Source organism: Heloderma suspectum, chromosome 11, assembly GCF_057233095.1.
Source record: "Heloderma suspectum isolate Gila_16-S chromosome 11, 16-S_ref, whole genome shotgun sequence".
Lineage (NCBI taxonomy): Eukaryota > Metazoa > Chordata > Lepidosauria > Squamata > Helodermatidae > Heloderma > Heloderma suspectum.
In genome coordinates, this window is record NC_139468.1 from 11,870,992 (window position 1) to 11,897,173 (window position 26,182).

A 26,182-nucleotide genomic window follows, 5' to 3' on the forward strand; every position below is an offset into this window, starting at 1 on the left:
GACTAACGAGGAAAAAAATACTTGTTTATTTCAATTAGCAAGGTACCCAGTTAATGTAAATGTTTGTTTCACAGGTGTATTGACAATTACACAGGAGCTCGCTGTGAGGAAATTTTGCTCCCTAGTATCAAGAACCATACGAGAGGTGAACTGTTTGCAGCAGTTTTGGCTTCAGTTGTAGTTCTGAGTGTCCTGGTAGCTGGAGCATTCTTCTTTCTTTGCAGGTAAAACAGCCATGCTTAGCTCTTCACAAAAGGATAAGTTAAGTCCCTCATACTATCCAAATTGCCAGAATTTAAATATTCTCTCTGATAAAACATCTATAATGTATGCAAGGCTCTTTAATAATAACAAAAACACGTCATCTTTATGTCTTTATTTTTCCACTTTAATTTTTAAAAAGCATTTTATAGCACCTATTAACCATATTTATTATAATGAAGTATTTTGTAAAACATCACTACAGCAGATAGTTTAATGGCTAAATCAGTCCTGCATTGTATGTACTTATATAATTTCTGAACCATCTTCCCTTAAAGTTCAAGGCAATGTAAATGTAAAAGCAGCTTCTAGAACTGTTGCACCAAGCTGTAAAACAGCTGTAAAACTAATCCGTTTTTACTCTTGATGTAGGTTTTCTGAAATGCTCTCCAAACTGTTTCAGAATAACTTTCTTGGTTGCCTGGAGAAGAGTTACTGCATGAAATTGATAGCTACTAAAAAGTTTATTAGAATAGCATTTTGATTCACTGATTCCCTCATATATCTAGGAGCCAGACACAGTCAATTGTGTGATAAGGCTGCATTTTTGGCCTGCTGTAACAGCAAATCACTTTATTACTTCAGCTCCCCAGTTAGTAAAAATTGGCAAAGGTATTGTAAGGGCTGAGTCATGATCATATTATGATGCTCATACACTTTTTTTTTTAAAGTCCAAGCTGCGTGGTACAGAGGGCAAACGCTATAAGAACAATTATATGGGCTCATGACCTAACAATTCAGATGGCCCCTTCACCATGTACACAGTATATGGTTATTTGCAGAGAATAAGCCTCAACAACTCAATCCATGCCTCCATTTCAGATCACTGACTGACTTAAGCCGCTTTAGCTGACCTAAGAATACCAGTTTAATTGGGCTGAGTCGGAGACCTGAAGATGTAAAGGACCATTAAGTTGTAGTAGCAAAAGCCATAGTCACTAAATGTATCCTATGATTTCACTTATCCCCTTGGGTTTTCTTTGTTATGTATCTTCCTCTTTTTCATTTCATTGTAACTTTCTGTCAGGAAGGGCCAAATTCCACGGACCAGTTCAACAGAGCGCGGAGACAACCTGATTGAGGGAAACAGCAGCAATGGTTGCAACAGTGAGTACTTTTCAAATATAGTAATGGAGGAGGGATGGCTTAGAGAAAGATCTTGATGACCCCCCGACGCCTTATTCTTTTCAGAGATAACTGAATAAAGAAATTAAAGCAAGAAACTATGGAACAACAAGCAAAGCAGCCATAGAAAAGCTAAAACTATGTTGGAGAATATGGTAAGAAGAATGAACAGAGAAGATATCCAAGACAAATAGGTGTTGTGTTCATCAGAGATTGGTTATCTATAAAACATATTAGGCAAAACCAGTTATATTTGAGGGGATCCTCATTGCTTCAAAGAAGGAAGAGGCATAGTGTACAATTATCTTATTTGTGAATTTCCTTTGAGCTTTCCTAATAAGTTTTTCAAGCTATTTTCTACTTAATCATCTAATACGGGAAGTTTTTATTTGAATGCATTGATAATTAACATGAAACAACAGGAGTCTACTTACAGTGCCATCCTGTTACCAGAAAGACCTATTGTCATCAGAGTCAGAGGGGATGCCTATCCAGTAACCTGAATTTCTGCTTGGGATACATTCCCAGAATTTGATCTGAATTTATTTATATACTTATTTATTAATTTTATAACCCACCTTTCCACTAAAAATAGTGCTCAGGCCAGCTAACAATATAAATAGGTTATAATTAAAACTCATTAAACGAACACACATCTAACAAACGGCATGGCACCACAAACAGAAAAAAAAGAAGAGAAAGAAACTCCAGATGGTGATTAGTTTTTAAATGTAGGCCCAATGTGTTTCAGAAGATCCTTCCTCAGGGGCACTATATATTTCATTAAAACGTATCTAATAACAACATAAATTTGCCTTAAAAACATAACATGAAAATGAGGGAACTGTCAATTATAAAAATAATATTTAGGCAGAGTTATTACATTCTCTTTGGTATGCATCCCTAATACTGAGCAAAGATCTTTTCTTGATTCTGTTCTTTCTGTCCTGACAACATTTTCTTTAGAGAATCTTATTATTGTGGAACATTTAAGCATTAGGTCAAACTTCAGAGTAGAGAACAGGGAAAATCTCAGTCGCAGTGGTCAATATTTAAAACAAAATCTTTCCCATCTGCTTCCACCATACTTGTTCATGTCATTTGTACCTTAACTTAGCATTCACCTAGGTGATTTTAAACATCCTTCCACAAAGGGTTTTCTTGTTGATATAAAGAATAGGCATGGTTAAACAACATATCTGTCAAGACAATGCAGATATAAGTAATAAAATGGCTAGAAAATGGGATTTGAAGAATTTGTTATTCAAGGGAGTTTGTAGCACTAATGTCCTGAGCAAAAAAACCTAAAGTTTATTTCAGTAATAGCAAAATAGCACAATAATTCAGGAGGCTTATAAGCAGTAGTAAAGAGAGTATTTTAATACAGCTGCTAGAATCTGCAAGGAGGAGAATACAGGAGTTGTTTCATTTCTATATGTTAATTTAATGAAGAGCCAGTTGAGTAGAAACTTATGAAAAAGCATACATCCCTTACAGGATTTCTTGTTCAGTTTTTGGAAAAGGCAATTCACACTTTCTGCCAGGGTAAACAAAAGTGTTATAAGATGAAGAATAAAGAACACCATCGAATAGCATGTAAGCTTAGGTTTAAAAAAGACAAAAACATACTGGACAGTATCCAGTGGAGTCCTTGTGCAAACAGCCCCTACTGCTGGTGGCTTCAATGCAGTGCTTCCAGGAGGAAGTGCCACAAAGAGCGGAAACGCTCATTTATGGAAGGGGCAGTTTAATGCTACATCATGTCCGCCAGTGGTAGGGGCTGCGCATACATCAGGGCCAGCGAGCTTGGGTTGCCCACGCAAGGGCTCCATTGGATACTGCCCTAAGATTCCTATCCATATGCAAAATGTGAAAGCTCATCAGTAGTCAAACATGTACTGTGCTGAAAATCCACTGTTTTTTCCTGTATAATGCTACATAGCAGTCATAACAGCCAAATCAGTTTTTGAACAAGGATTCTTTGGGAAAGTACACGTGCCAGATGAAGACTGAGGGGAGATGTGATAGCGCTCTTCAAGTATTTGAAAGGTTATCACAGAGAGGAAGGCCAGGATCTCTTCTCGATCATCCCAGAATGCAGGACACGGAAGAATGGGCTCAAGTGACAGGAAGCCAGATTCCAGCTGAACATCAGGAAAAACTTCCTGACTGTTAGAGCAATACGACAATGGAACCAATTACCTGGGGAGGTGGTGGGCTCTCCCCCACTGGAGGCATTCCAGACGAGGCTGGACAGCCATCTGTCAGGGATGCTCTGACTTAGATTCCTGCATTCAGCAGGGGGTTGGACTCGATGGCCTTGTAGGCCCCTTCCAACCCTACTGTTCTATGATTCTATAACTTGCTAAATGGATTCTGCTCATTTTCCATCTTCTTGCTTTTACTGGTTCTATGCTTTAGGCTGTTCGGTTGTACTTGTTTTTGTGGATATTTATACTGTGTTATTTTAATGATTTTTGTAAACCACCTTGAAGATAAAAATGGTGAAAAGGCAAGATATATTTTTAAAAAAATAAAAAATATTGTCTAATAAATCCATTCTCTTATATAATTTTCAGGAATCCATAACACTTTTCCCAGATACTGTGAAAGAAGACAATGTTGCTAATATTTTACAGGACCAAATATATAACCGTAAATGTACATTGCTTATATTCTTGCAGTTGTCAGGCACAGAATGTCAGAGGTACATGAAGATGTTGAGAGATGGGTTAGAACCAACTTTATCCATAGTAATTAAAAATAGTAAAAAATGCTGTTAAATCATGCCAGGACACTATTACTGATAAGTTCCTATGTTCTATCCAGGCAAAATCAGCAATCTATATATTTATATTTTCGTAGGCATGGCCTACAAAAAGGCCTTTGATTGTGTTGAATTGAACTTTATATGGAAGGGCAGTCCTATTAAACTTTGTAATAAAAGGGATCTTGTATAAGTTTCCACAAGCTAAAACTAGTAGAAGACTTGCAGAGCCTTCTGAATGTACAGAGGGGCATGAAATATTTACTCCTCTATTTTGTTTGAACTAATTTAGAGGGCTTTAGACAATGTGACCTTTAAGCAGTGGTTAAAACCAAAGTCAGTCGACAAAACTTTTCCATTTGTAAATAAAGTGTATTTTGTCTTATTCAATTCAACTTGAATTCAAGACCTATTCCGTTTCTCTCCAAAGAGCAATTGGAGTTTAAAATCAGTTCTCTGACATGTTAGCAGTTGACTATAAAGGTCAAACTAGGAAACAAAATTATTTAAGTCTGTCAAACATAAAACCACATGCAATGATGTAAACCCCTGGAAATCATCTGCACTTCCTACTGCAAGAAGGCAATTTTTTTAAATACTGATTATAGTGAGATTTGGAGCAACCACTGCTTTATAGTTCCAACTGACCTGGAAAACCGTTGCTTCCTCAAATCTCTGTTTCCTTTAAAGTATTAAAGAGATGGTTGTCTTCTGTACTCCCACTCATTTGGAAAAACAAGTCATGTAGACTCAAACAGGAGAACTGTTTTTTTGTCCATAACATATCACTCCTTAGCTGAAAAAAGCTACTATTGAATGGCCCAAATGCTTCTACTATTAGCAGGACTCCTATGCTTTTCTATACAAACCAGAAGGAATTGAGCAAAGGTTTGCTCACCACTGCATCTGTATGCCAGGATAAACTTCATCTACTGAACTTTTGCCTGTCAATGCTAGATACACAGAAGCTCTTCTAAGGGGAAAAGAAGTGGGCCAACCTAGCTCCATACGTGCATACTAGAGATTAAAAAAACATGTTATGTCCTGGTAAAGACACAAAATGCTTAAAGTTGTTTCCTTTTTTTTTTTTTTAACTTTCAAGTAAACATGCATTAGATTGCACTGCATCATGTCTACCCACTAGAATTTGTAATTTTAAGTTACAGTGTTCTCCAAATAAAGCACCCCCCACCTTTTGCTTGTAGAGCTCCTGTGGCTTTAGTAGCTTCCTTCATGACAGTTGATGGAAAATAGTCCTGTTGAAATGCTCCACAGTGTTATTTAAGGCAAAAGAACCTCACCAGAGGGGGGCAGGGGGAGTGGCAACCCCACTGATGGTGTAAATAATGGCTGAAGGGCTTTTGAATAGTTCAGCAAATGTGCCTATTTTACAGTGGCGTGGCATTCACTCGTAAAAGATCCTCGTTCAGTGTTAGACTCAGCACATTTCCTCTTAGACTGCCAATCTTGCTTTCACGTTTATTTCATCCTCATCCCCCACCCCTTGATCTCCTTTTTATTGTGTAGCAAGGAAGAACGTTGTCTTCAAGAAATGGAATTAGTTCTATAATTCAACATTGATCTGGATAAAGCCAGTTACAAGGATGTGAAAAATTGTATTTGGTGCCATATCAAACCCATTTTTTCTTTGTAAACTCACTTTGTATATATCTTTATATAAAAGGTCATTGTCTTGCATTTTAAATAGATCCACTCAGAATCTGCCATGTGGTGATGTGAGTGAATGACTATAATGCATCCAACCACTATTCAACCTACTGCCAAAGCAGCTTGAAGGGTAGTGTTATGAACATGGTTTCACTATTGTTCTAAGCTCAAGGCTACATTTTCAACACACCCATTTGACGGGGGGGGGGGGGGTTGGCTTGATAGGCCTTCCTAACATATTTTTATAGCATAAGAACTGCCCTGTTCATCTACTGAGGTGATCCAGACAGCCTTCTACAAAGGAGTGCTGTTGTTGCAGAAGGAAAGCATTTCCCGCAGCACTTGAGCTACAATACTCTATTTCCATAAAAATGAGATTACCCCATAGTAAGTATTGTTATTATGGTAGTGATTGTAGTGTGGAATGTTGACTGTCGCTATGAGCAGTACATTTTTTCCTATATCTGCATATTCCTATATTATATAGCTTTTTAAGATTTTTTTTTTAAGCTTTGGATGCATTTTTCTTCACTACACCTCACTGTAGTGAGGAAATACTCATCTTCCACTTTAAACAAAAGGGCTAACAGGACTGCCTTTGAAGAGGGTCCACAATGCCTGCACCTATACAAACCTGCCCAAGCTTTAAGATCTGTCTCAGAGGCCCTGCACATAGGCCCAACTGTACAACCAGACCAGTTGGCAGGCACAAGAAAGGGCCTTTAGTGCTGGCACCCAGGTTGTGGAACGCCTTGCCCAGTGAGGTGTGTGTAGCCTCAGCCCTACAAATGTTTAAGTGTGTTTCAAAAACTCATTTATTTCAGGTTGCTTTCCCCCTAAAATTTAATACCGGAAGTATAAAATAATAGTTGCCTGAAATATTTAGTATTTTTATTTGCTGCTCTTTTATTTTTAACTATGTTTTAAAATAACTTTGTGCTGCTGTCAGATAATTGCTTGTAATTTTAGCTTTAAATTGTATTATATATTTTATATTTTTATAATTATATGAGCCGCTATGCCCTAAAAAGTGGCCTATAAATGAGTATATAAATAAAATAAAGGCCAGCAAAGCTATGCCCTCTATCTATAGCACATCACCCAGCATTATATGTATTTTCCATGCACATCTTTTTATGCTTTTAGGACTGTACACTTTCTTCCTAGTGTTGCAGTGAGATTGCCATGCCAATCTAGGAGAAAATGAATGAGGGGGCATTCTCTAAATCCTTGAACTTCTCCTGGAACTCTGCCCCAGGGTAGAAGGTTTTCCTTCATTAATGCAAATAGGATATGAACAATGCTTCAGCAGAATTTTCAGAATGCATTTCTGTAGAACATATAGTCCAGCAAACTCAGCTTCTCCTATCACATTATGGATCAGATGGGAAAATCTAATCTGCATTTAATCCGGAACACAATATATAAGTATATGTGAACTAGGTTGCAAATACAACCAATCAAGCAAAGAAAAACATCACCTTTTAAAACTGTGGTTTCAAAGTTTGTATTGAGAAATAAAACCACATTTTGGTAATAGAAATACACAATCTCTTATGATTTCAACTGTCAAATCTCTCCCCCCTTAACAAACTCTACAGCTCTCATTCCCTGGCACTCTGTTTTTCAGGGACATCTTGCAATTAGAGAGAAAAATCAAAGACTGAGACATTATGTCAAATCATAAATTATCTTCACTGGTTTTAGTGACAAGCAGAAAGCTGAACAACTAGTTAATCTCTTGCATCCAATACCTTTCTGATGCTATTTCTCTTTACTATGTCGATACAAGCAGTGTTGTTGTTTTTTTTAAATGTTGCTGACGTTTGCCTTGGGAGAAGATTTTATCAATTAAGTTACATTCACTCAGCATCTTTGTGCCCTCTAGCTGTTATGCTCACCATTCTCCTTGCTGTCTCTAGACACAGTATTTTCTACAGGTGACCTTAAACAGTAGCTATTGAAGTATGAAGAATTATGTTCACTCCCAAGTCAACAGAACCCATTTCCAAGCAAAAGGGTATTTAGGACTGGGGCATACAGTATTCTCCTTCATATGGGAGTACAGGATGACACACAGAGCATGATGAGTGATGGCCATATTGCTTCCCACCTCCAAGAGCTTACTGTGCTTTCCTTGGCCTCTGCCATATAGGACACTGCAGATGTAGCATGGGCCAGGTTTAGGCAACTGGACAGTTGGGTGGCCCTTGTGGTCCCTCCGTGAAGGTGATCATGTTTAGGATCAGAAAAATCCCCAAGGAATATTCAGATTATTAGAACAATACAGATAAAAAGCAATCAGACACCTGCTATAATTTATATATGTAGCAACCCAATTTAGCAAAGGGAATATTCCAATCCACAGTGTTTTACTAAGAAGTCCTAAGGCTCTAGACTGTCTTATTCTTCCTTAGACACAGAAGATTAAAATACGGTACAGGCATCCAAGCAAAGTATTTCATGCTTTAAATTTGGTCAGCCTTGCACATATATTTCACTACCTTACCTCAACAAGCATGTGTTTTAAGGGACTGAATTCAGACGTGAAGCTTTACATCTCAAAAGAAAATCTTGCCAAGTGATAAAAGACAGCCTCAAAGTTCTGAAAGAGCTTATTCAGTGCCTATGCTGATCAGTGTGTCAAAACAGTCCATAAACAGCATGCAGAAATACTGCTATTGCAGTTTCAAGTAGAAGAAAGCAATCAGATTTGGACTTATTGTCAACCATTATCATTTGTGACTTTAGGAATGAAATCAAATTTTTTCTACCGTAGATCTGACACACTTGCACTTTAAAAAACGTTCACAAGGTACAAAAGTATCCTCTTCCTCACCTAATTTAATCTTATGCCAGCTAGAAGTTCTAAAGTCAATGAGACAATTATCACTTTTATTTCAAAAGGTACTTCTGTTAGACATGTGTAGTGTCCCAGATTGTTTTTACATCTGGCATTAAAGCAGCCCTGCTGATTCTGGTGCCTGTTTACAAAGAGAGGTTTAAATTTGATTTCCTTTGGCTGAGCCCAGATGTATAAGAGTCATCACAGTGGTGTAGCCGTGGAGCAGATCATCCTTTGTGTCATTATATTCTCGAAGTATAAAATTCCCAGTCACAATACGATCACATCCTATCTCCCCATGTCCAAAAAAACCAAACAGAGGAACATTGGGGAAGAACTTCCTAAAAGCATCAGCTTCAATATTTGGCCTAGTTTTGTAGTGCTGGTATCCCCTGCCAACACATGCAAACATAAAACCAAGGCTATTGTGTTCAGGAATGTTTGCAGCCTTGAGACGCTGCATAGCAGCTTCTGCTGTCCTCTCATCAATTACATCTTGATCTAACAGAATGGTGGCGCTCTGGATCTGGGGTCCACTAAAAGCCAAGCCAACAACACCACAGGACTCAGCAGCTTGAGTGTAACTGAAAGAGAAAAAAAGCAACACATTGGAAAGTTTTTGTGTCTACAATGCAAAAGAAAAAAAAGCAATACAGGTAAGATTATGCCCAAAACATGCATGCTGGGCATTAGTGACCCCTGCAAATCAGATGCCACTGATCTCTCCCAGCACAAGCCTGTGTCCTACTTCAAAGAGATGACAATATATAACCTTCCCAAGATACTTATATGAAGGCCATTATCATGTTTGTATTCTGAAAATCCTAGCTTTCCTTTCTACTTCTCAAGGGTACAAGCTGAGAAAACAAAAGTAAAACAAAAAACTCAAAGCAACTAAGTTTGGGAAACAACTGGTTTCCCAAGAGAATCTACCTTTGGTTTGTATACCCTGTTTTGCTGCTTGGTTGCTAACACTGGGGCAGGGGTTGTGGGGGAGAGGATCCATAGCTTAAAATTATAGCCAACAGATGTGTACATACATTGGGTAAGACTGTTTCACAATTATGTTTTCCATAATTATTTGAACGTTTTTTACCATCTGTTTCACAGTTACGCTTTTAACCTTTTAACCTAGGGAAGAAATTGGTCTAATTTTCAGATATATTTATATGCTTTTACTGGGAATATGAAGGGCAGTATAAAAATACTTATAAATAAATAAAATCTATCTAAGGAGTATTCGCATTTTAACTGTATTTTTTCTTTTTCTGATGTATATCCTGACGCCTCTTGGCTGAATATGCTAATGCTACAGACATTTTTCCCTTCCAAATCTAAGTCCGTGCTTGAAGGACTCATATAATTATGAACAGACATGTCTGGGAAGACAGTGACTTTACCCATTTAGGAGACATTGCTCAGAAGAAGGGAATTTGTACCCTTCCCAGCATGGTACCAACTGGTGTCTGAAAATCAGCTTAGATACATCATGTAGAGTTCTTCTTTTTAGCTGAAAGTAATAAGATGAACAGATACAGAACTTGTCTCTTGAGGATGGTGGCCCACTAGCTCCAAATGGAGCTATGGCAAGCTGAAAATATGTACACTGACAAACAAAACATCCGCTGCTAAAATTCTACCATACTTTAAAAAAGACTACAAGTGCTACAACAGGCAGCTAAACCCTGTTCTCTAAAAAACTTGTTACTGTCCTTTAAACAGACAGAATGCAGATTAACTAAGCGCTGTCAAAAATTTCTGTTACCAAATACAAGTGCCAGCAAACTGCACTAGAAAAGCAGCAAGCTGGTTATCCAGCCCACCTGGCATCTACCGATATTTAAGCTAATTGGTTGATTACGCACATGCTTCCAAGGGCCTTTGGCACAAGCCACATTTCAGAATGAACCTCAGTTCTGAACAGCCTGATCATTCCTGCAATGAAGATTTGTGTTTTGTGTCGATTTGTAGAATGCTTACTTAAGGAATATCACAAGATTGCGTATTAGCAGTACAAAAAAAGCCATAAGGGTAACTCAGTTTGTTATTACTAACTGCAAGTTAATGTTAGGGCATCAACTATTGTGCAAGATCTCCACAATCTCCTGTGTGTGCACGGGTGTGTGTGTGTGTGCGCTTCTTGAATTACTGTATCACCAAAACAGACTTCACCAGGAACCTAAGGGAAAATTGCATGGTGGAAGTTCTGCCTCCCTTATGTATAATTTGCTATAAAGCTGTGATTTGACTGTAATTCACCTGAAGTGACACCTCTCTCTCCCTGCTGCACTCTACCTTGAATAAACACAGTATAATAATACAGCCTTCTTATAAAGGAACATGTCGTTCTGACAACTGCAACAGCAGTACTCAAGGGATTGGAAAAAACATTTGACCTAGACCACCACTGGAATGCAGGTTGGTGCAACTACATAGAGAAGCAGCACTTGTCTTCACCCCAACACCAGCTGTCTTTTAGAAAGCCATGCATCTGACATGGGTAAATCAGACTGAGTGGGACAGCATACACAGTGGTTTGGTGTATAGTGCATCAACCTTTTAAATGGGGATTGCCAAGAGTTCAAATGCAGCCTGTTCTTTACCCAAGCCAAGAACACAGCAACAGATTTAGAAAGCTCACAGTCTGAGTGAGCCTGGAGGGCCCCTGTTCAGCTCAGCAACATTCCTCAGAAAGGGAAGGTTGGACAGGTTAATAACTGGGCAGGAAAGCTAGATCCAGGATGCATTTTTGAGCAGTAGCCAATCAATTGCAAATTCTTCAACACCCAACTGTCTCAGGCAGCCTCTCCCGAATAGCCTTCACAAAACACATGGGAACCAATCAAATTCACAGGTAATCACCCTCACGCACCACCCTCAGCACAACATCTGCATTTGCCAGAGACTAAAACAGTCAAACTCCAAATGTGTTCGAAGTTGTGGCTCCCAAGTCAAGCCAAATCAAAGTGGCTTCTACAATGCAGCTTCAAATAAATCACCACAAATCACCGTATTTTACTTTTTATATAAGCACAGCCTGTCTATGTCAATCTCCACCCCAAATAGCAAAGCAGATGCATTAACAGCTAAAAAACTCCTTTGCAAGTACCATGGCATAATTTTTAAAGCGCAATCATGCAGTCAGTGCTTTAGGAACAGTCGCCTGTGTTTTAGCCCCCCTTCTTCTAGTTTCATCTTTCTCAGGTCCTATGTTAAGTACAACCATTAATCCCACAGAGAATGCAGGGATCTTAGTAGCTCCCTTTTTGGAACTAGACTATCATAACCAGTCCAGAAGTACTGCTGGGATAGCAAACAGCAGATTACCAGTGCCTCCAAAAGGCAATGATCAGACTCTGATAACCATGCCATCTCTTCACCTGTAACACTTATTTTCAAGACAGTAAAAAACACTGAATCCAATGTCTCCTGCCACATATAGGACTGATTATTATTTGTGACAGAGATGCAATACAAGTTTCCAATGGATGTCTGAGGGCAAAGAGATCCCATAACCCCCAAAGATACCCACTTCTCAGACGTCAGAGATGTAAAACTCTCCACATGTCCTCCAGCCAAGATTATGCTTTTTTCATTCAAGCGATTGACTATTTGGTGTAGAAACCGCGTCGCTCCTGACTTCCAGGTGTTGTACCCAAACAGAAGAACCACTCTAAGGTCTGGGTTGTTCTTCAGGCCTGATTAGAGAAGGAGGAGTGGGGGAGAGATGAAACATTAATTGCTGTAATGTTGCCTTTTGGCAGGAATGTCAACTGGCAAGACGTCCCTGCATCTTCAATTCCAGGCTGGACATACAGTATCTATTTGTGTTTTCTGTGCTACTTCCCCCTAAAGGGATAGAGGAGTGGAACACATATCAAAGGCAGGAGGTTCTCCCAAAGATTTGTTAGTTTCACTGTGGGCCTCCAGCAGTTTATGACCTCTTCTGAGTATGCAATCCAGGGACTTTCGTGTAAGCCTGCAATCGTACGTTTTGTTTTGCATTGCTTTGCACTTGGCAACCTTAACTAGTAGTAAACGTTCTACGTGTCAGAATACATGAAAACCATAGCAGAGGAAGTAACAAGCTTCCTTTGCACTCAGGTAAACAACATACCCAGAGTATCTAGGTTACAGCCAGAGGAAGGGTCTGAAAATTCTCCAGAGTTAAAAAGGCCCATAAAAACTAGTTGGACTAGTTACTCTTCACAAGGGAGGTGCTTTAAGTTGGACAACAAACCAATTATACTCTTTAGTTTACACTGTCTGTCCACTGGAAGGAAGATTCTTCCTCTGTTTTTTGCCATGGCTGGTGCCTTAGAGTATGAATGAGTGTGTGTGTGTCTGTATGAGAGACAAGACAGAGGCCACGTGTAGGACTGGGGATATAATATTTTGAACAAAATAACTGCATGGTACCATACCCAGGTGGCTTAAGAGTATCCTGTCCCAGGATAAATCAGGACAACATACAATATTTTAGGAACTCCCATGGAAGCAAGCATAGTGGCGAAAGGAGTCTCAGGAAACAAAAGACTGTAGAATTGCTCCTTCTTGGGGATTGGTTACAAAACATTTCTACAAAGGTAATTAGACACTTTTAAACCTTGCACAGGATACAGCAAAGGGCATTCAACAACATAGAATTGGACAGATGAGAAGGACGCAATGCACCATTTAATCCAAGTCTGCCCAAAGTACTGGATACCTAATACCCAAAGCATCCTTGAAAAATGCCTGCATATACTTGTTTAGAAAACTCTGAAGAAGAAAGGCAGTTTATTTGGCAGCTGAACTGCTCTTATTCAAAAAATATTCACCTGCATGTTTTGCCAGAATCTACCTCCCTTAAGCATAAAACAATTTTGCTTCTCTCAGCTGCAGGAAGGAAGAATAACTGTCACCCCACTTTGAGAGGTTTTTAAATATTTGAAAATGGTTGCAATATGCAACTCGCTCCCCCACAAATCTTATTTTCCTTTAGCTAAATTAAACAAATTATTTCACCTTTAAGTCGTAGCACTCATCTTTGTGACCTGTATAATACATGCCAAAGCCCAAACTGGGGTTTGTTACTTAAGACGAGGGATGGACAGACTCACCCCAGTCTGCCTTGTGTGCCACTCACTGGACCCCTGCCAGCTGCCCACCCATTTGCTGCACAAGCATTTACGTAAAATCAACCTTTATGTAAAAGAATGACCCACCATTTTATGCAAAACAGAAGCTCGGTGGACCAGCTGGGACCACCACACTTCCTCAAATTGGTGCTCTCCTGGTCCACCAAGCCTAGCAGTCCACAGACTGGAGCCTGGGAGGCCAAACCAGGGGGTTTGCCAGACACCCCCCCCCCCCCCCCCGATTCCCACACTTAAGATCTATTCAGGCATTCAAGCTCTGTCTTCAATCAACCCACTGTGGGAGGAAGAATGAGGACAGGCATGCTAGCTCCACCTCTCCATCCCTGTCGCTCTCCACGAGTTAGAAAGATAACCTCTGAAGCAGGGAGACTTCTCTACTTGTTTAGTCCGCTCCATGCAATTTAGAAACTTGGAAAAAATCAAGAGTTCCATTTTGTGCAGCGTGCCTATACCAGTAGATATCACCTCCAACTCATGGAGGATGAAGCCAGCATGCTCGTCCTCTTTCTCCCATCTTGCATGTTGATTAAAGATAGAACTAGTAAGCCAGGATAGGGTTTGAATGTACAGTCAATATGGAGATGCAGCCAATCCTAGATCTCGGAGGATACCTGTACGATACACACATTTTCAAACACATGGTTTTTGTGCATTCAGAGTTGCATTTTTAGGTGTGCATCCAAGATTTTTCTTAGTGAATGGGTTCTTCTGCACCCCTTTACTACCCCATACTACTCTCTGCTAAATCTGTGCCCTGTGGTTCACCATCCTTCAGCTTGCCATGACTGCCCAGATTCTGTACTCACAGGAAGCTATCATATATCAGGCCACTCGCCCATCTAGCTCAGTAGGGTCTACGCTGACTGGCAGTAGCTTCTCAGGGTTTCAGACAGGATCCTCCTCAGCTGTACCTGGAGATGCCAGGGACTGAGCCTGGGACCGTCTGCATGCAAAGGAGGGGCTCTACCACTAGGGCCACAGCCCTTCCCCTCAAGCCTAACATCACGTTTCAACCTGCATTGCTCCCATGCACGCAAATGAATGCTTATGGGAGGATTTTCTGTGCCGTACCCAGAGAACTGCAAGATGATGGCACAACAGGAGACGTCTTCCGCAAAATTAGATTTTTTTTTAGGGAATCATGATCCACCACTCCACAGAGGTTCACTAGGAAACTGCAAGAATCAGTTGCACCCCTGTGGACTTGTGCCTATGGAGTTGACAGACCCATGCCATGAGAACTCTTAGGTTTCCTTTTTGAAGGGGCTTAAATGGCAAATTCAGCAAGTAAAACTATGCCTGCTACACTTTAAACCTTTTCTGACTATGGTCCTTCAACCATTACTTGCCTGCTTCAGCAAACTGGCTTTCATCAAGGACCCTGGTCTTCAAGTCTTTAAAAATGTGGAAGGTCTGAATCTTCACCCCATCAATCTTGGGGAACAGTAACGCGAAGCCAGCTTCACCATCTTCGACTTCCAGAGGCCGACTGCTGTGAGAGGCTGTTGGGGTGACTAAAGAGAACAGTTCAAAAGCAGGTGGATCTTAACATCAGTTTTAAGACTTATGCTGCTGCTGCTAACCCATTCCCTAGGACCATCATGCGTCTTGGCAATAAGTGTATTTTTTAAGATGTTCTCATGTTTGCAAGCAACATGCAATGACCCAAAAGCACTGTCGAGTTGATATCAAAAAAGGAAGGTACTTCTTATTAATCTCCAACACATTCACCTGGCAAGAAGTTTTTTTAATTAGACGTGTGACTTTAAGATCCATGTGCTATATACACATGGATCCATGTATGCACTGATCCATGCTATGAAAGACTTTGGACAGAGACATGGGACAGCTGCTGCCAGTCAGAATAGACAAAACAAGCTAGATGGACCTATATTCTGATAATGTATAAGGCAGCATTCCCCAACCTGATGCCCTCCAGATGTTTTGCACTACAACTCCCAGCATTCCTGGCCACTGACCACACTGGCTCGGGCTGATGGGGCTTGAAGTCCAAAATATCTGGAGGTCACCAGGTTGGGGAAGGCTGGTATAAGGCAACTTCCTATATGCTCATTCAAATCTCAGAAAGAGATTAGTAAATAAGATTTTTTAGAGCTTCCAGTAAATTTAAGGAGTACAGATAGATAAAGAGAGAATGCCCCCATGCCCTTCATTAAGTGGACTATATCACATCTGTGTGACATAATGAAGTTGTAACTGGTGATAAATCCCGTATCTTCTGTTATGGAGTAACAAGAAGCTGCCTGGATATCCCAGAAAGAGGTACGGTGTTGAAAAAGAAAAAGGAACATTTGCCTTTCAGAACATCTCTGAGAAATGGTCCCTTTAGAGCAGAGGAGGGCAGAGGGTAGATCTCCAGATGTTTGCAGCTTCAACTCCCAGAAGCCCCTGCCAGCATGGGCAATGGTCAGGAATGCTGGGAGTTGAAGTCCGAAACATCTGGAGATCCACTTTCTGCCCATCCCTGCTGTAGCGATGGTTATCCCATGTCACATGTTACTTGTAGCTCAGGCAAGCTATTCGCTCGTCGCAACAAGCCCAAGCAAACAAGCAGAGCAGGCCTTCATCTTTGTGTCCAGCTCATTGGTCTAGGGCAGGATTCTCACTTTGGCTGTGAAAGGTCCTGGGTTCATTTCCCAGACAAGCCCAAGCCCTGAAAAATGGGTGAGGGAAAGGGACATACCTTTGAGGAGGGGCCACAGCTCCCTGTAACAGCACATGTTTTGCACGCAAAAGGTTCAGCCCATTATCTCCAATAAGGACTGGGACAGACCCGTCTGAAACTGGGGGGAGCCACTGGTCAACATAAATGAAAGGACAGGAACCAGCGGCCTGTGGTTCAGATGCAGCCAATAGAGCTTCCTTGACCATCCAATGGCCCCTTCTCCTCATCCCTCCACCCCTGGCAGCAGCTAGGCTTGAAGAAAGCCCCCCACTGGAGCCAAGCTGGAATTCGGAGGGAGGTCGGGAGGGGTGTTGAGTGGTTACAGTTGGGATCAGAAGGGCTATTTTCAAGCCTAATTGTAGCACAGGAGGAAGGGGCCGGGGGGGGGGGGGCGGGGCTGACTCAGTAGAAGGCAGCTTCCCAATGAGTAATGATTGTATCAGGGGGTTGAACTTCTTTCAGCCTAAGGGCCGAATTCCAGTATGGAGAAGCAATCAAGGGCAGGTGGGTCAAAAATAACAGCCTAACTGGTATTTCAACCTTTTAGAATGGGGTAAAAACTGCACAAAAGCTGGGCGACCACCAAACAATTGGTGGTTGGGGGGAAAGGGGGCGTGGCAAGCTGGGGAACCCTGGAGGGCTGGATTGGGACCGCAGGCCTGAGGGTCTGTACCCCTGCTCTATATCCATCGCCTCACAAAGGCAAAGCTTTATAGTGTGTAAAATGCATCCAGTTATGTCTTTGGCTGCAGATCAAAAATCCCTGGCCCACGTCACTGAGAAGAATGGAGCAAGCTCAGATACTACAGAGCTTCATGTTCGCACTGAAACCCCAATCATGGCCAATTCATGGAAATAAGCCTGAAATGTGTCAGTGAAATTTAGAAGCACTGCACACAGCATACCTAAAACGTCTTATGCGTTCAGGTAGTAAGTGTATGTTTCACCCAAGTTTATGATCAGGGTTCACATGCCAAGAAAGAAAGCTGGGCCTTGGCTCCCTGCTGAGTACGTACAATGTAATGTGTGAAGATGCTCTCATTTGCTCATAGAATCACAATGGCAAAATAATGGAAGTGTTATCTTCTCTATGACCAACTAGCACTTTAAAAGCAGCAAGCTTTCAAAGTATCGTAGATCTTTTTCCAGGCTTCTACAGCTGAAGCAGAACAGTTTAAGAGTGGAAAGCTTGCAACTTTTAACACCTAGGAAGGAGCTTTGCCCACCTCATTCTACTACTTCTTTAATATGACAGACTGCTTACGATGGCTATCAAATCCCTAAGCAATGACAGATATGAAGAAGTTTGGAATTACAGCCAGTTCATAGTAGGTGACCCATTGCAGGCACACTGGGAAATGGCCACCCAGACAAAAGCTGAAGGCCATGCTTATATTATGAACTGGCACTTCCATGTGAGACCAGTACATGAGGCGGCTGGGATTTATACACTGAAAAAGACCAAAATATACACTGAGCACTTCTTCCCATATGAGCCTGCCCAGGTAGTAAGATCTTCCGGGGAGGCCCTTCTCTCAGTCCCATCCCCACTGGAGGCACATCTGGTAGACATGACAGAGGGCCTTCTTGGTGGCCACTCCCAGGCTCTGGAACTCCCTGCCAAAGAGAGCTTGACCCCTCTCTTTGCTGTCCTTCTGCTGGCAGGTCAAGGTATTTTAAACAGGCAGGCCTATGGCATGTGAGCAAGTCTGTTTCTGAACAGGGTTTTCATTGGTTGGCTGCAGTCTATTTCTTTTATTGTTTTGCTGTTAATTATCTGTTTTATGTCAAGTTTTAATTAAGGTTTTGTTTTTAACCTGTATTTAATTGCTAGCCACCCTGAGTGCTGTTTTTGGAAGAAAGACGGGATATAAATAAAATATGGCCACAATGATAGTGCAGATGGTAGTAGCTATGTGTAAAGCCGCTGTGTGGAGGGTGCTTGTTCATACAATGGTGCCTCTGAGCGAATGTCAACTAGCCATGAGCTTGGATGGCCCCATGAAGTCATTTGGGGCTCCATTAGCTCGTGTGGGTTGTTTCTTACCTAGTGAAGGATCCAAATCTGAATCAATCTCTCTCTTTCTCTCTCTCTCTCTCTCTCTCTCTCATACACACACACACACACACACACACACACACTTTTATGGGTCACTGTCTTATTTTAAGCAGGTGGAAGGAACAGTTTGAAAGTGTAGCTGCTGTGGGGAAAAGAAGTCAAGACTGCTGAACGTATTGCTGGTTTTTGCTTACCTACAACTCCGGGTGTCACTAGACCAAGGACTTGGCATCGTTTCGGCAATAGCTTTTCTAACGCAGTGGCTATTTCTTTACCGTTTCTTCTTCGTGCTGTAATTCCACAGAAAAACAATTTGTCCAAATTCACATGGGGTCATTGGTAAAGTTGGGAACAACTGCCAGGTCTTCAAGATATTTTAATTAGCTTCTGCAATAAGCGCATGGATTCCACAGGAGTAAACTGAACTGCTCAAAAGCCACACATTAACGGTTGGGTAGTTTGTCCACATTTTTCCATAGTAGCTCACAGGAACTTAAAAAGTGGACATCAAAACGTTAGGACGGGCTTCTGAAAAGACTGGAGTTACAAGTGGCCGAGATGAGCCTCACGTTCATTGTGGGACATGTTGTACCAACTGGCAGTTCCTCCAAGATCATAACCCGGGCTCCACAAATGCACGAGCCACTGGTGAAAGCAGTGAGAGACCTTGCTACTTTCCAAGTCTCCCCCAAGGTCTTGGAGACTCCCCCATCCTTCTCCTGAGCCAGGACAAGGGCACAAGGAACCTGAACTTGTGCCAAGCCGCCAAGGGGCTCGCAAACCAGCATGTCTCATTACTTTGCAAGCCTCTCCAGGGCTCCATGCTTACAGGATCAACCTCACCCTCATTTCAATTGATCAGAGCTGGGGGACGAGGGTCGGGACCTGTCTCTGCAGTGACTCTGGGGCACAACAGATGTCAGCTCAGTGGGATGTCACACGCAAGGCACCACATCCTCCTGCAGGTTGGTGGTGACCATAAGTTTTGGCTAGCTACCAAGGTCAGGCAAAGCACACGGGCCCCTGTCCAAAACATTTATTGCAAAAGAATGACTTCCCAAAGGTCACTCAGTGAACTCATGGCTGAGCAGCGACCTGAGCAGCTGTCTTCATCCAAGTCTAACTCCCAACACTTCATCCACTGGACCAAACCAGTTTTGTCACATGACTACTTCCTTGCATTGCAGTGTATAAAATGGGTAACTAGGTAAAGTAAGGTTCCTTCAAGGAAGAAGGGTAGTCCAGGGAGATGCATATTTATTTATTTATTGCATTTATACCCCGCCTTTCTTCCTCTCGCAAGGAACCCAAGGCGGCTTACATTATCCTCCTCCTCTCCATTTTATCCTCACAACAACAACCCTGTGAGGTGGGTTGGGCTGAGAGTCTGTGACTGGCCCAAAGTCACCCAGTGAGCTTTCATGGCCGAGTGGGGACTAGAACCCAGATCTCCCAGCTCCTAGTCCAACACTCTTGCCACTACACCACACTGGCTCTCTGTGTGTCTGTATCACACTCTGTATCACACTGGCATACCTTTCTTCTGCCCGCGGCCGTGGCTCTCTCCATGTCCACTGAATGTCTCTGCATCTGCTATATACAGCACTGTCTGGGGGAGCACTTGAACCTTCTGTGAAGTGAAAACCAAGTATGAAAGGTCAGACACCAGGGAAGCTTCTCTTTCATAGGGTAAGCAAGCATGGCTGCAAATCATGAGACAAAGTCCCCCCCTCCACCTTTTCTTCAAAAGCTCTCTCACTCAGGCATGCCCCAACACAGAACATGCCTGGCCCACAAGGGAACATCCTTCAAGAGTACATAGTTTGAGGGTACTAGCCACTCTTACATCTCCAGAGTCAACTTGGCCCCTTGCCTTACTCCTGTACTCTCTTTGGAATATTGGTAAGGTGTTCAACAGCGCACCCAAGTCAACAAAGATATACTCTACACTGACAGAGAATTATATTTTAACAGCCACCATTCCATTCAGAAAAATCAACAACACCGAAAATGACAATTTCTGGATTTAGTTTGCATACCAGGCAGTTTGGGTTCTCTCAGTTTACTGCTCTACCACTCTGCATGGTGATCCAGAACAGCCTTCCTCAACCAGGTGCCATCTGGATGTGTTGGACTACAATTCTCATCATCCCCAGCCAGCATGTCCAACACATCCAGAGGGCACCAGGTTGGGGAAGGCTGTTCTAGAATGTCAAAGTATTTTTTCTATTAAATGTTGCACTTATACACAAACAATATAAACAATATCCTAAGCACACATACTTAACAATAATTCCCATTGAGCTCAGTGGGACTTATTTCTGGATAAACACATTAAGGACTCCATAACACCTCAAATACACACACACGTAAATGCATGCTTACACAGAAGCAAGTCTGACTGTTGACTCAGATAAGCATTCATGGGATTTGAGCCTGAGGACCTCACCCCTCTCTATTAACCACCTCCTTAGTATTAAGGCTCACCAGATACTGCAGGCAATGGATTTAAAAGCTCAGCTTCTCCAAATCTACAAGTGCTTTTAAAAAAACCCTGACTAGCTGCATATGAGCAAGTTACAATATGTTTCAGCATGATACGCATTGCCCTATCTGAGGCAAAATGCAAACCAACGCAACAGAATCAGCAGATAAGCACTCTTTGAATGGTAAAAGACTGCACATCAACAGAAGGGGACAGGTATTTGTGAGATTACTAAAGCTGTCAAAACTGTATGACAGTTCAGATACATTTCATCCACTTACCTCAAGCTCTTCTGCCAACACCTGGACCAGAGCATGGCTATTTGATGGTCCCGGTTCCACTGTGGAGACCCAGGCAACGCTCTGCTGTATTCTCAGGATTCTGCGGGAACACTCTCTCCATAACCGGCACACGCTGAAACATAAAGGAATCAGCATCACAACACACAGGAAGGACAGCAACAAACACAGTGGTTTGGAGGGTTCAAGTACTTCATATACACCAGGCGTGGGCAATTTGTGGCGCTCCAGTTGTTTTGGCCTACAACTCCCATCATCCCTGACCATTGGCTATGCTACCTAGGACTGATGGGAGTTGCAGGCCAAAGCATCTGGAGGGCCACAAGTTGCCCAACCCTGATATACACCATCATGTTGCAGTCCTTACAACCCTGAAAGGTAGGACAGCACTATTTCCCCTAGAAGGCAGGTGTGGCACTGAGAAATAGTGATTTGCCTAAGGCCATCTAGTGAGCTCATGGTTGAGATCTGAACCTGTGACCTCACCACAGCTCACTGTTTTAGCAACTACGAGCTCTCCAGAGCAGGGGTGGGCTGAAAGTAGATTGGCAGATGTTTTGAATTCAACTCCCAGCATTCCTGACTACTGGCCCTGCTGGCATGGGCTTCTGGGAGCTGAAATCCAAAACATCTGGAGATCTACCTTCTGCCCACCTGTGCTCAAGAGTACCCTATATCAACTGGCTCCCCATTTCTGTACTTCATTTTGAAATGACCATCATGTGCCTATAGTGGTGGTGAAAATTCTTGAACCTTCTGAACACTAACTATTATGAAAGCCCAGTTCTCCTGGTTTTTGAAGCACGCGTGGGAGCCTCCTTTATAGGGATCTCAAGCTACAGCTTCCTTTCCACTGTTTCCAACTTTACTGGCACTTAAGTACTCCTGCTCTCCGTCCTAGACACAGGTCATGTGTGTGCTTCTGAGAGAGATCCTCAACATCCATCGCAGAATGTATCAACCTTCACCTTTCACTCCCTGGAAAACAAGAGATGGGGCACAGGGCCTTGCAGAAGAATCTGCACTACCCATGCCATTTGAAAGGTAGTCCACGTGTTCTCCAGCATTCAGAAGAGTCGCTTCTGGATGCCTTGGGACTCCAATCCCCCCATCAGCAGCCAGTGTTTTCAGTGGCAAGGGTTGCCCATCTGTCCTTAGAAGGGGCCTGGACTGCATCTGTACTATACAAGGCATTTCCCAAGAAGCAGGTAACTCAGGAGCAATGAAAGAAAAAATAAATAAGTTCCATTACCTGTCAACATTCTTGTGAGTGGGGTAGGAAAGCAAGGGACACAGAACAGTAATATACTTAGGGTGCAATTCTATGCATGCTTAGACAGAAAAGGGTCCTACAACCACACTGGCTGGGGAATGCTGGGAGCTGTAGGACTGTTTTTCCCTGTGTAAACATGCATAGGATTGCACCCTTGATACATTTCAGTCCCCCTTTCAAAATAAAATATTTCCAAGGTGACTTGGAACGTGAGCTACTTTCCAGGCCAAGGGGCTGGTACAATCAGCTCCTTGAGGAGACTGACTGCTGCATGAGGGAACTCGTGAGGCAGCCCCTCTGCCGCCATCCCAGGGGCTGCTTGAAGACCTGCGGGCCCTAAAGAAAGGCAGGAGAGAAGAAGCCCAAGGCAGGGAGCTCGTGCCAGCGGCTCCTGAAGGCTCTGCCGGCAGCCTGAGCGACAACGCTGGCGTGCTCCAGCTCACTCTGAGTATCTTAAAATTATGGCCCAAGATGGTATGCAAAGGCGACGATTCATTTCGCATTTCTTCTGCCTCTCCCGCAGCTCTTAGAGGCACGCTAGAACGGAAAGGTGCCCAGGGCGATATGCACGGGAGGCAAAGCGGCGAGGGTCCAGCCGGCCGGGCCGGAGCGCCACGAGCAGCGGCGCCCCTGGGGAGCCCGAAGGACCAAGGCCGGGGCGGGGCGGGGCGGGGCGAGGCGAGGGCGAAAGAGCCCCCCCGACCCGCCCATTCATAGGCCCCGGCCCCCCACGTCCCTTCCCCTCGAGCAGAGCGCGGCCGCCGGCCCCTCACCAAGCCGCCCTCAGGAGCGCCTTCGTGGGCAGGAAGCCCAGGATCCGCTCCACCACCTCAGCGAGGTTACTCAGCACGTAGCTGCCCTTAGGATCAGGCTCCATAGCAACGCCAGGCCTCATCTGTCGCCGAGCAACCAGGGAAGGCGAAAGGGGAGGGGAAAGCGCCACCTCCCGGAAGCCAGGGCGCGCTCAGGATGCGTCACCAGCACTGCGACTCTTTCTACACCATAGAGATGGAAAGGAAGAGTAGGGCGACACTTCCTAAGGAACTTCCGGTAAAAACGGAAGCCAGCGGCGGCCGCCCGCATTCTTTTTGCGGCGCTCTATAGATTGAGCCGCGGTGGCTTAGTGGGTAAGACGTTGAACTGCAGGCCGGAAGGTCAGCAGGTCAGCAGTTCGAGACCCGAGTGCCGCGTGACGGAGTGAGCTCCCGTCTTCAGTTCCAGCTCCTGCCAACCTAGCCGTTCGAAAGCAAGACATTGCAAGTAGATAAATAGATACCGCTCGGCGGGAAAGGTGACAGCGTTCCGTGCGCCTCGGTGTTCAGTCATGCCGGCCACATGACCACGGAAGCATCTTCAGACAGCGCTGGCTCCTCGGCTTAGAAACAGGGATGGGCACCGCACCCTAGAGTCGGACACGACTGGCTGGGGACACCTTCACCTTTTTATAGATTGATATCTCTATGATGAGCTTTGGCCAAAGGAGCGGGAACTGAATCCGTTGAAGATCGGAAGTCTTAAGTTTCTATCTCTATGAGCCCCTCTCATATTAATGGATGGGGTCATAGACCAGCCTTTTCCCAATCTAGAGACCAACAGATCTACAGCGCCCCGCGCCCCCAGCCAGATGAGTTGGACTACAACCCCCAGCATCCCCAGCCAGATCCAACTCATCTGGAGGGTCCTAGGTTGGGGAATGGCTGTTAGACTATGGCTGTGATGGAACAGAAAAAAGGATTATGTCCTGCTTCAGAAAGATTGCCTAGGAAAAGGATGTTGGGGCTTGCAATGGATAGTTCTGTGGAGATGTGGCCCCACATGGGTGCCAGCTGTAAAAAAAAAAGGGGGGGGGAATTCCATGCTAGTGATAATTAGGAAAGGGATCGAAAATAAAGCTACCAATATTATAGAGTAACTTTATACAAATCTATGTCACGGCCACACTTGGAATACTGTGTAGAGTTCTGGTCACTGCGCCTCAAGAAGGATATTGTCAGAAGCTGCAAAAGGTGCATGGAAGCTTTTAATGTGCTTCCGCCGTGCATTAAAAACGTGGTTGTTCAGGCAGGCATTTGGGGTGGGTTAGGGTATTTTAGAAAATGTTTTTATTGTAGAATTTTATTGTTTTAGGCTGTTTTGTTGTATGCTTTGTACATTGCCCAGAGTGGCTGGGTGGCCGGACAGATGGGTGATTAATAAATTTAATAAACAAACAAATAAATGAAAGGGCAACCAAAATTATCAAGGGGCTGGAGCAACTCCCCTATTGAGGGAAGGCTACAACATCTGGGGCTAATCAGCTTCAAAAAAGAAGAGTAAAAGGTGGGGGAAGGAAATGATGGAGGCATATAAAATTATGCATGGTGTGGAGAAAGTGGATACTTTCATAATACTAGAACCAGGGCCATCCAATGAAGCTAAATGGTGGAAGATTCAGGACAAATGCAGGTTGTTTACCTGTAACTGTAGTTCTTCAAGTGGTCATCTATGCGTTCACACATATGGGCTCTGCGCCTGCATGGTTCCTCATTTGGGAACGTTCTCTAGCTGAAGAAAACATTTTTGGCAGGAACCCTCCCCCACCATCCACTGCGCATATCCCAGCGGGTTCCTGCCCATTCCCTCAGTTCCTTGAATCATAGAATAGTAGGGTTGGAAGGGGCCTACAAGGCCATCGAGCCCGGTTAACCCCCTGCTCAATGCAGGAATCCAAGTCAGAGCATCCCTGACAGATGGCTGTCCAGCCTCGTCTTGAATGCCTCCAGTGTGGGAGAGCCCACCACCTCCCTAGGTAATTGGTTCCATTGTCGTATTGCTCTAACAGTCAGGAAGTTTTTCCTGATGTTCAGCCGGAATCTGGCTTCCTGTCACTTGAGCCCGTTATTCCATGGCCTGCACTCTGGGATGATGGAGAAGAGATCCTGGCCTTCCTCTCTGTGACAACCTTTCAAGTACTTGAAGAGTGGTATCCTATCTCCCCTCAGTCTTCTCTTCTCAAGGCTAAACATGCCCAGTTCTTTCAGTCTCTCTTCACAGGGCTTTGTTTCCAGTCCCCTGATCATCTTTGTTGCCCTCCTCTGAACCCTCTCCAGTTTGTCTGCATCCTTCTGAAAGTGTGGTGCCCAGAACTGGACGCAGTACTCCAGATGAGGCCTAACCAGTGCTGAGTAGAGGGGAACTAGTACTTCCCGGGATTTGGAAGCTATGCTTCTATTAATGCAGCCCAAAATAGCATTGGCCTTTTTTGCAGCCACATCACATTGTTGGCTCATATTCAGCTTGTGATCGACAACATTTCCAAGATCCTTCTCGCTTGTAGAGTTGTGGAGCCACGTATCCCCCATCTTGTAACTGTGCACTTGGTTTCTTTTTCCTAGGTGCAGAACTTGGCCTTTATCCCTATTAAATGTCATTCTGTTGTTTTCTGCCCAGCACTCTGGTCTATCCAGATCACTTTGAATTTTGTTTCTGTCTTCCAAAGTATTAGCTATCCCGCCCAATTCTGTGTCATCTGCAAGTTTGATCAGCATTCTCTGCACCTCCTCCTCCAAGTCATTAATAAAAATGTTGAAGAGC

The 26,182-nt window shown here is 43.4% G+C and overlaps 2 protein-coding genes across 10 annotated transcripts in view; one reads left to right on the forward strand and one right to left on the reverse strand.

Annotated features, from left to right (window-relative positions):
- The window catches only part of NRG4 (neuregulin 4), a 90,750-nt gene extending 84,873 nt beyond the window's left edge, over positions 1-5,877 (forward strand). For 5 of the 8 annotated variants that reach the window (XM_084816831.1, XM_084816832.1, XM_084816828.1 and 2 more), the window contains 3 exons: positions 75-224; positions 1,289-1,368; positions 1,453-3,935. In XM_084816831.1, coding sequence (XP_084672957.1) covers positions 75-224; positions 1,289-1,368; positions 1,453-1,466 — 244 coding nt within the window. In that variant the 3' untranslated portion in view covers positions 1,467-3,935. Of the gene's footprint in view, positions 1-74; positions 225-1,288; positions 1,369-1,452; positions 3,936-3,965 lie in introns of those variants that run through there. The other 3 variants (XR_014785320.1, XR_014785322.1, XR_014785321.1) reach the window with 3 other exon arrangements.
- Positions 5,878-7,185: 1,308 nt separating this feature from the next.
- On the reverse strand, positions 7,186-23,564 carry FBXO22 (F-box protein 22). Of its 2 annotated transcripts, XM_084816822.1 has the most exons (7): positions 23,383-23,564; positions 21,319-21,451; positions 20,089-20,182; positions 18,747-18,842; positions 15,157-15,321; positions 12,199-12,364; positions 7,186-9,250 (listed from the first exon to the last, which is right to left on the reverse strand). In XM_084816822.1, the coding sequence occupies exons 1-7, from the start codon at positions 23,502-23,504 to the stop codon at positions 8,824-8,826; spliced, it is 1,203 nt and encodes a 400-aa protein (XP_084672948.1). In that variant the 5' UTR covers positions 23,505-23,564; the 3' UTR covers positions 7,186-8,823. The 2 variants fall into 2 exon arrangements, with proteins under 2 accessions (XP_084672948.1, XP_084672947.1); XM_084816821.1 differs by lacking the exon at positions 23,383-23,564 and having other exon boundaries at positions 7,308-9,250; positions 21,319-21,698.
- Positions 23,565-26,182: the final 2,618 nt, after the last annotated feature.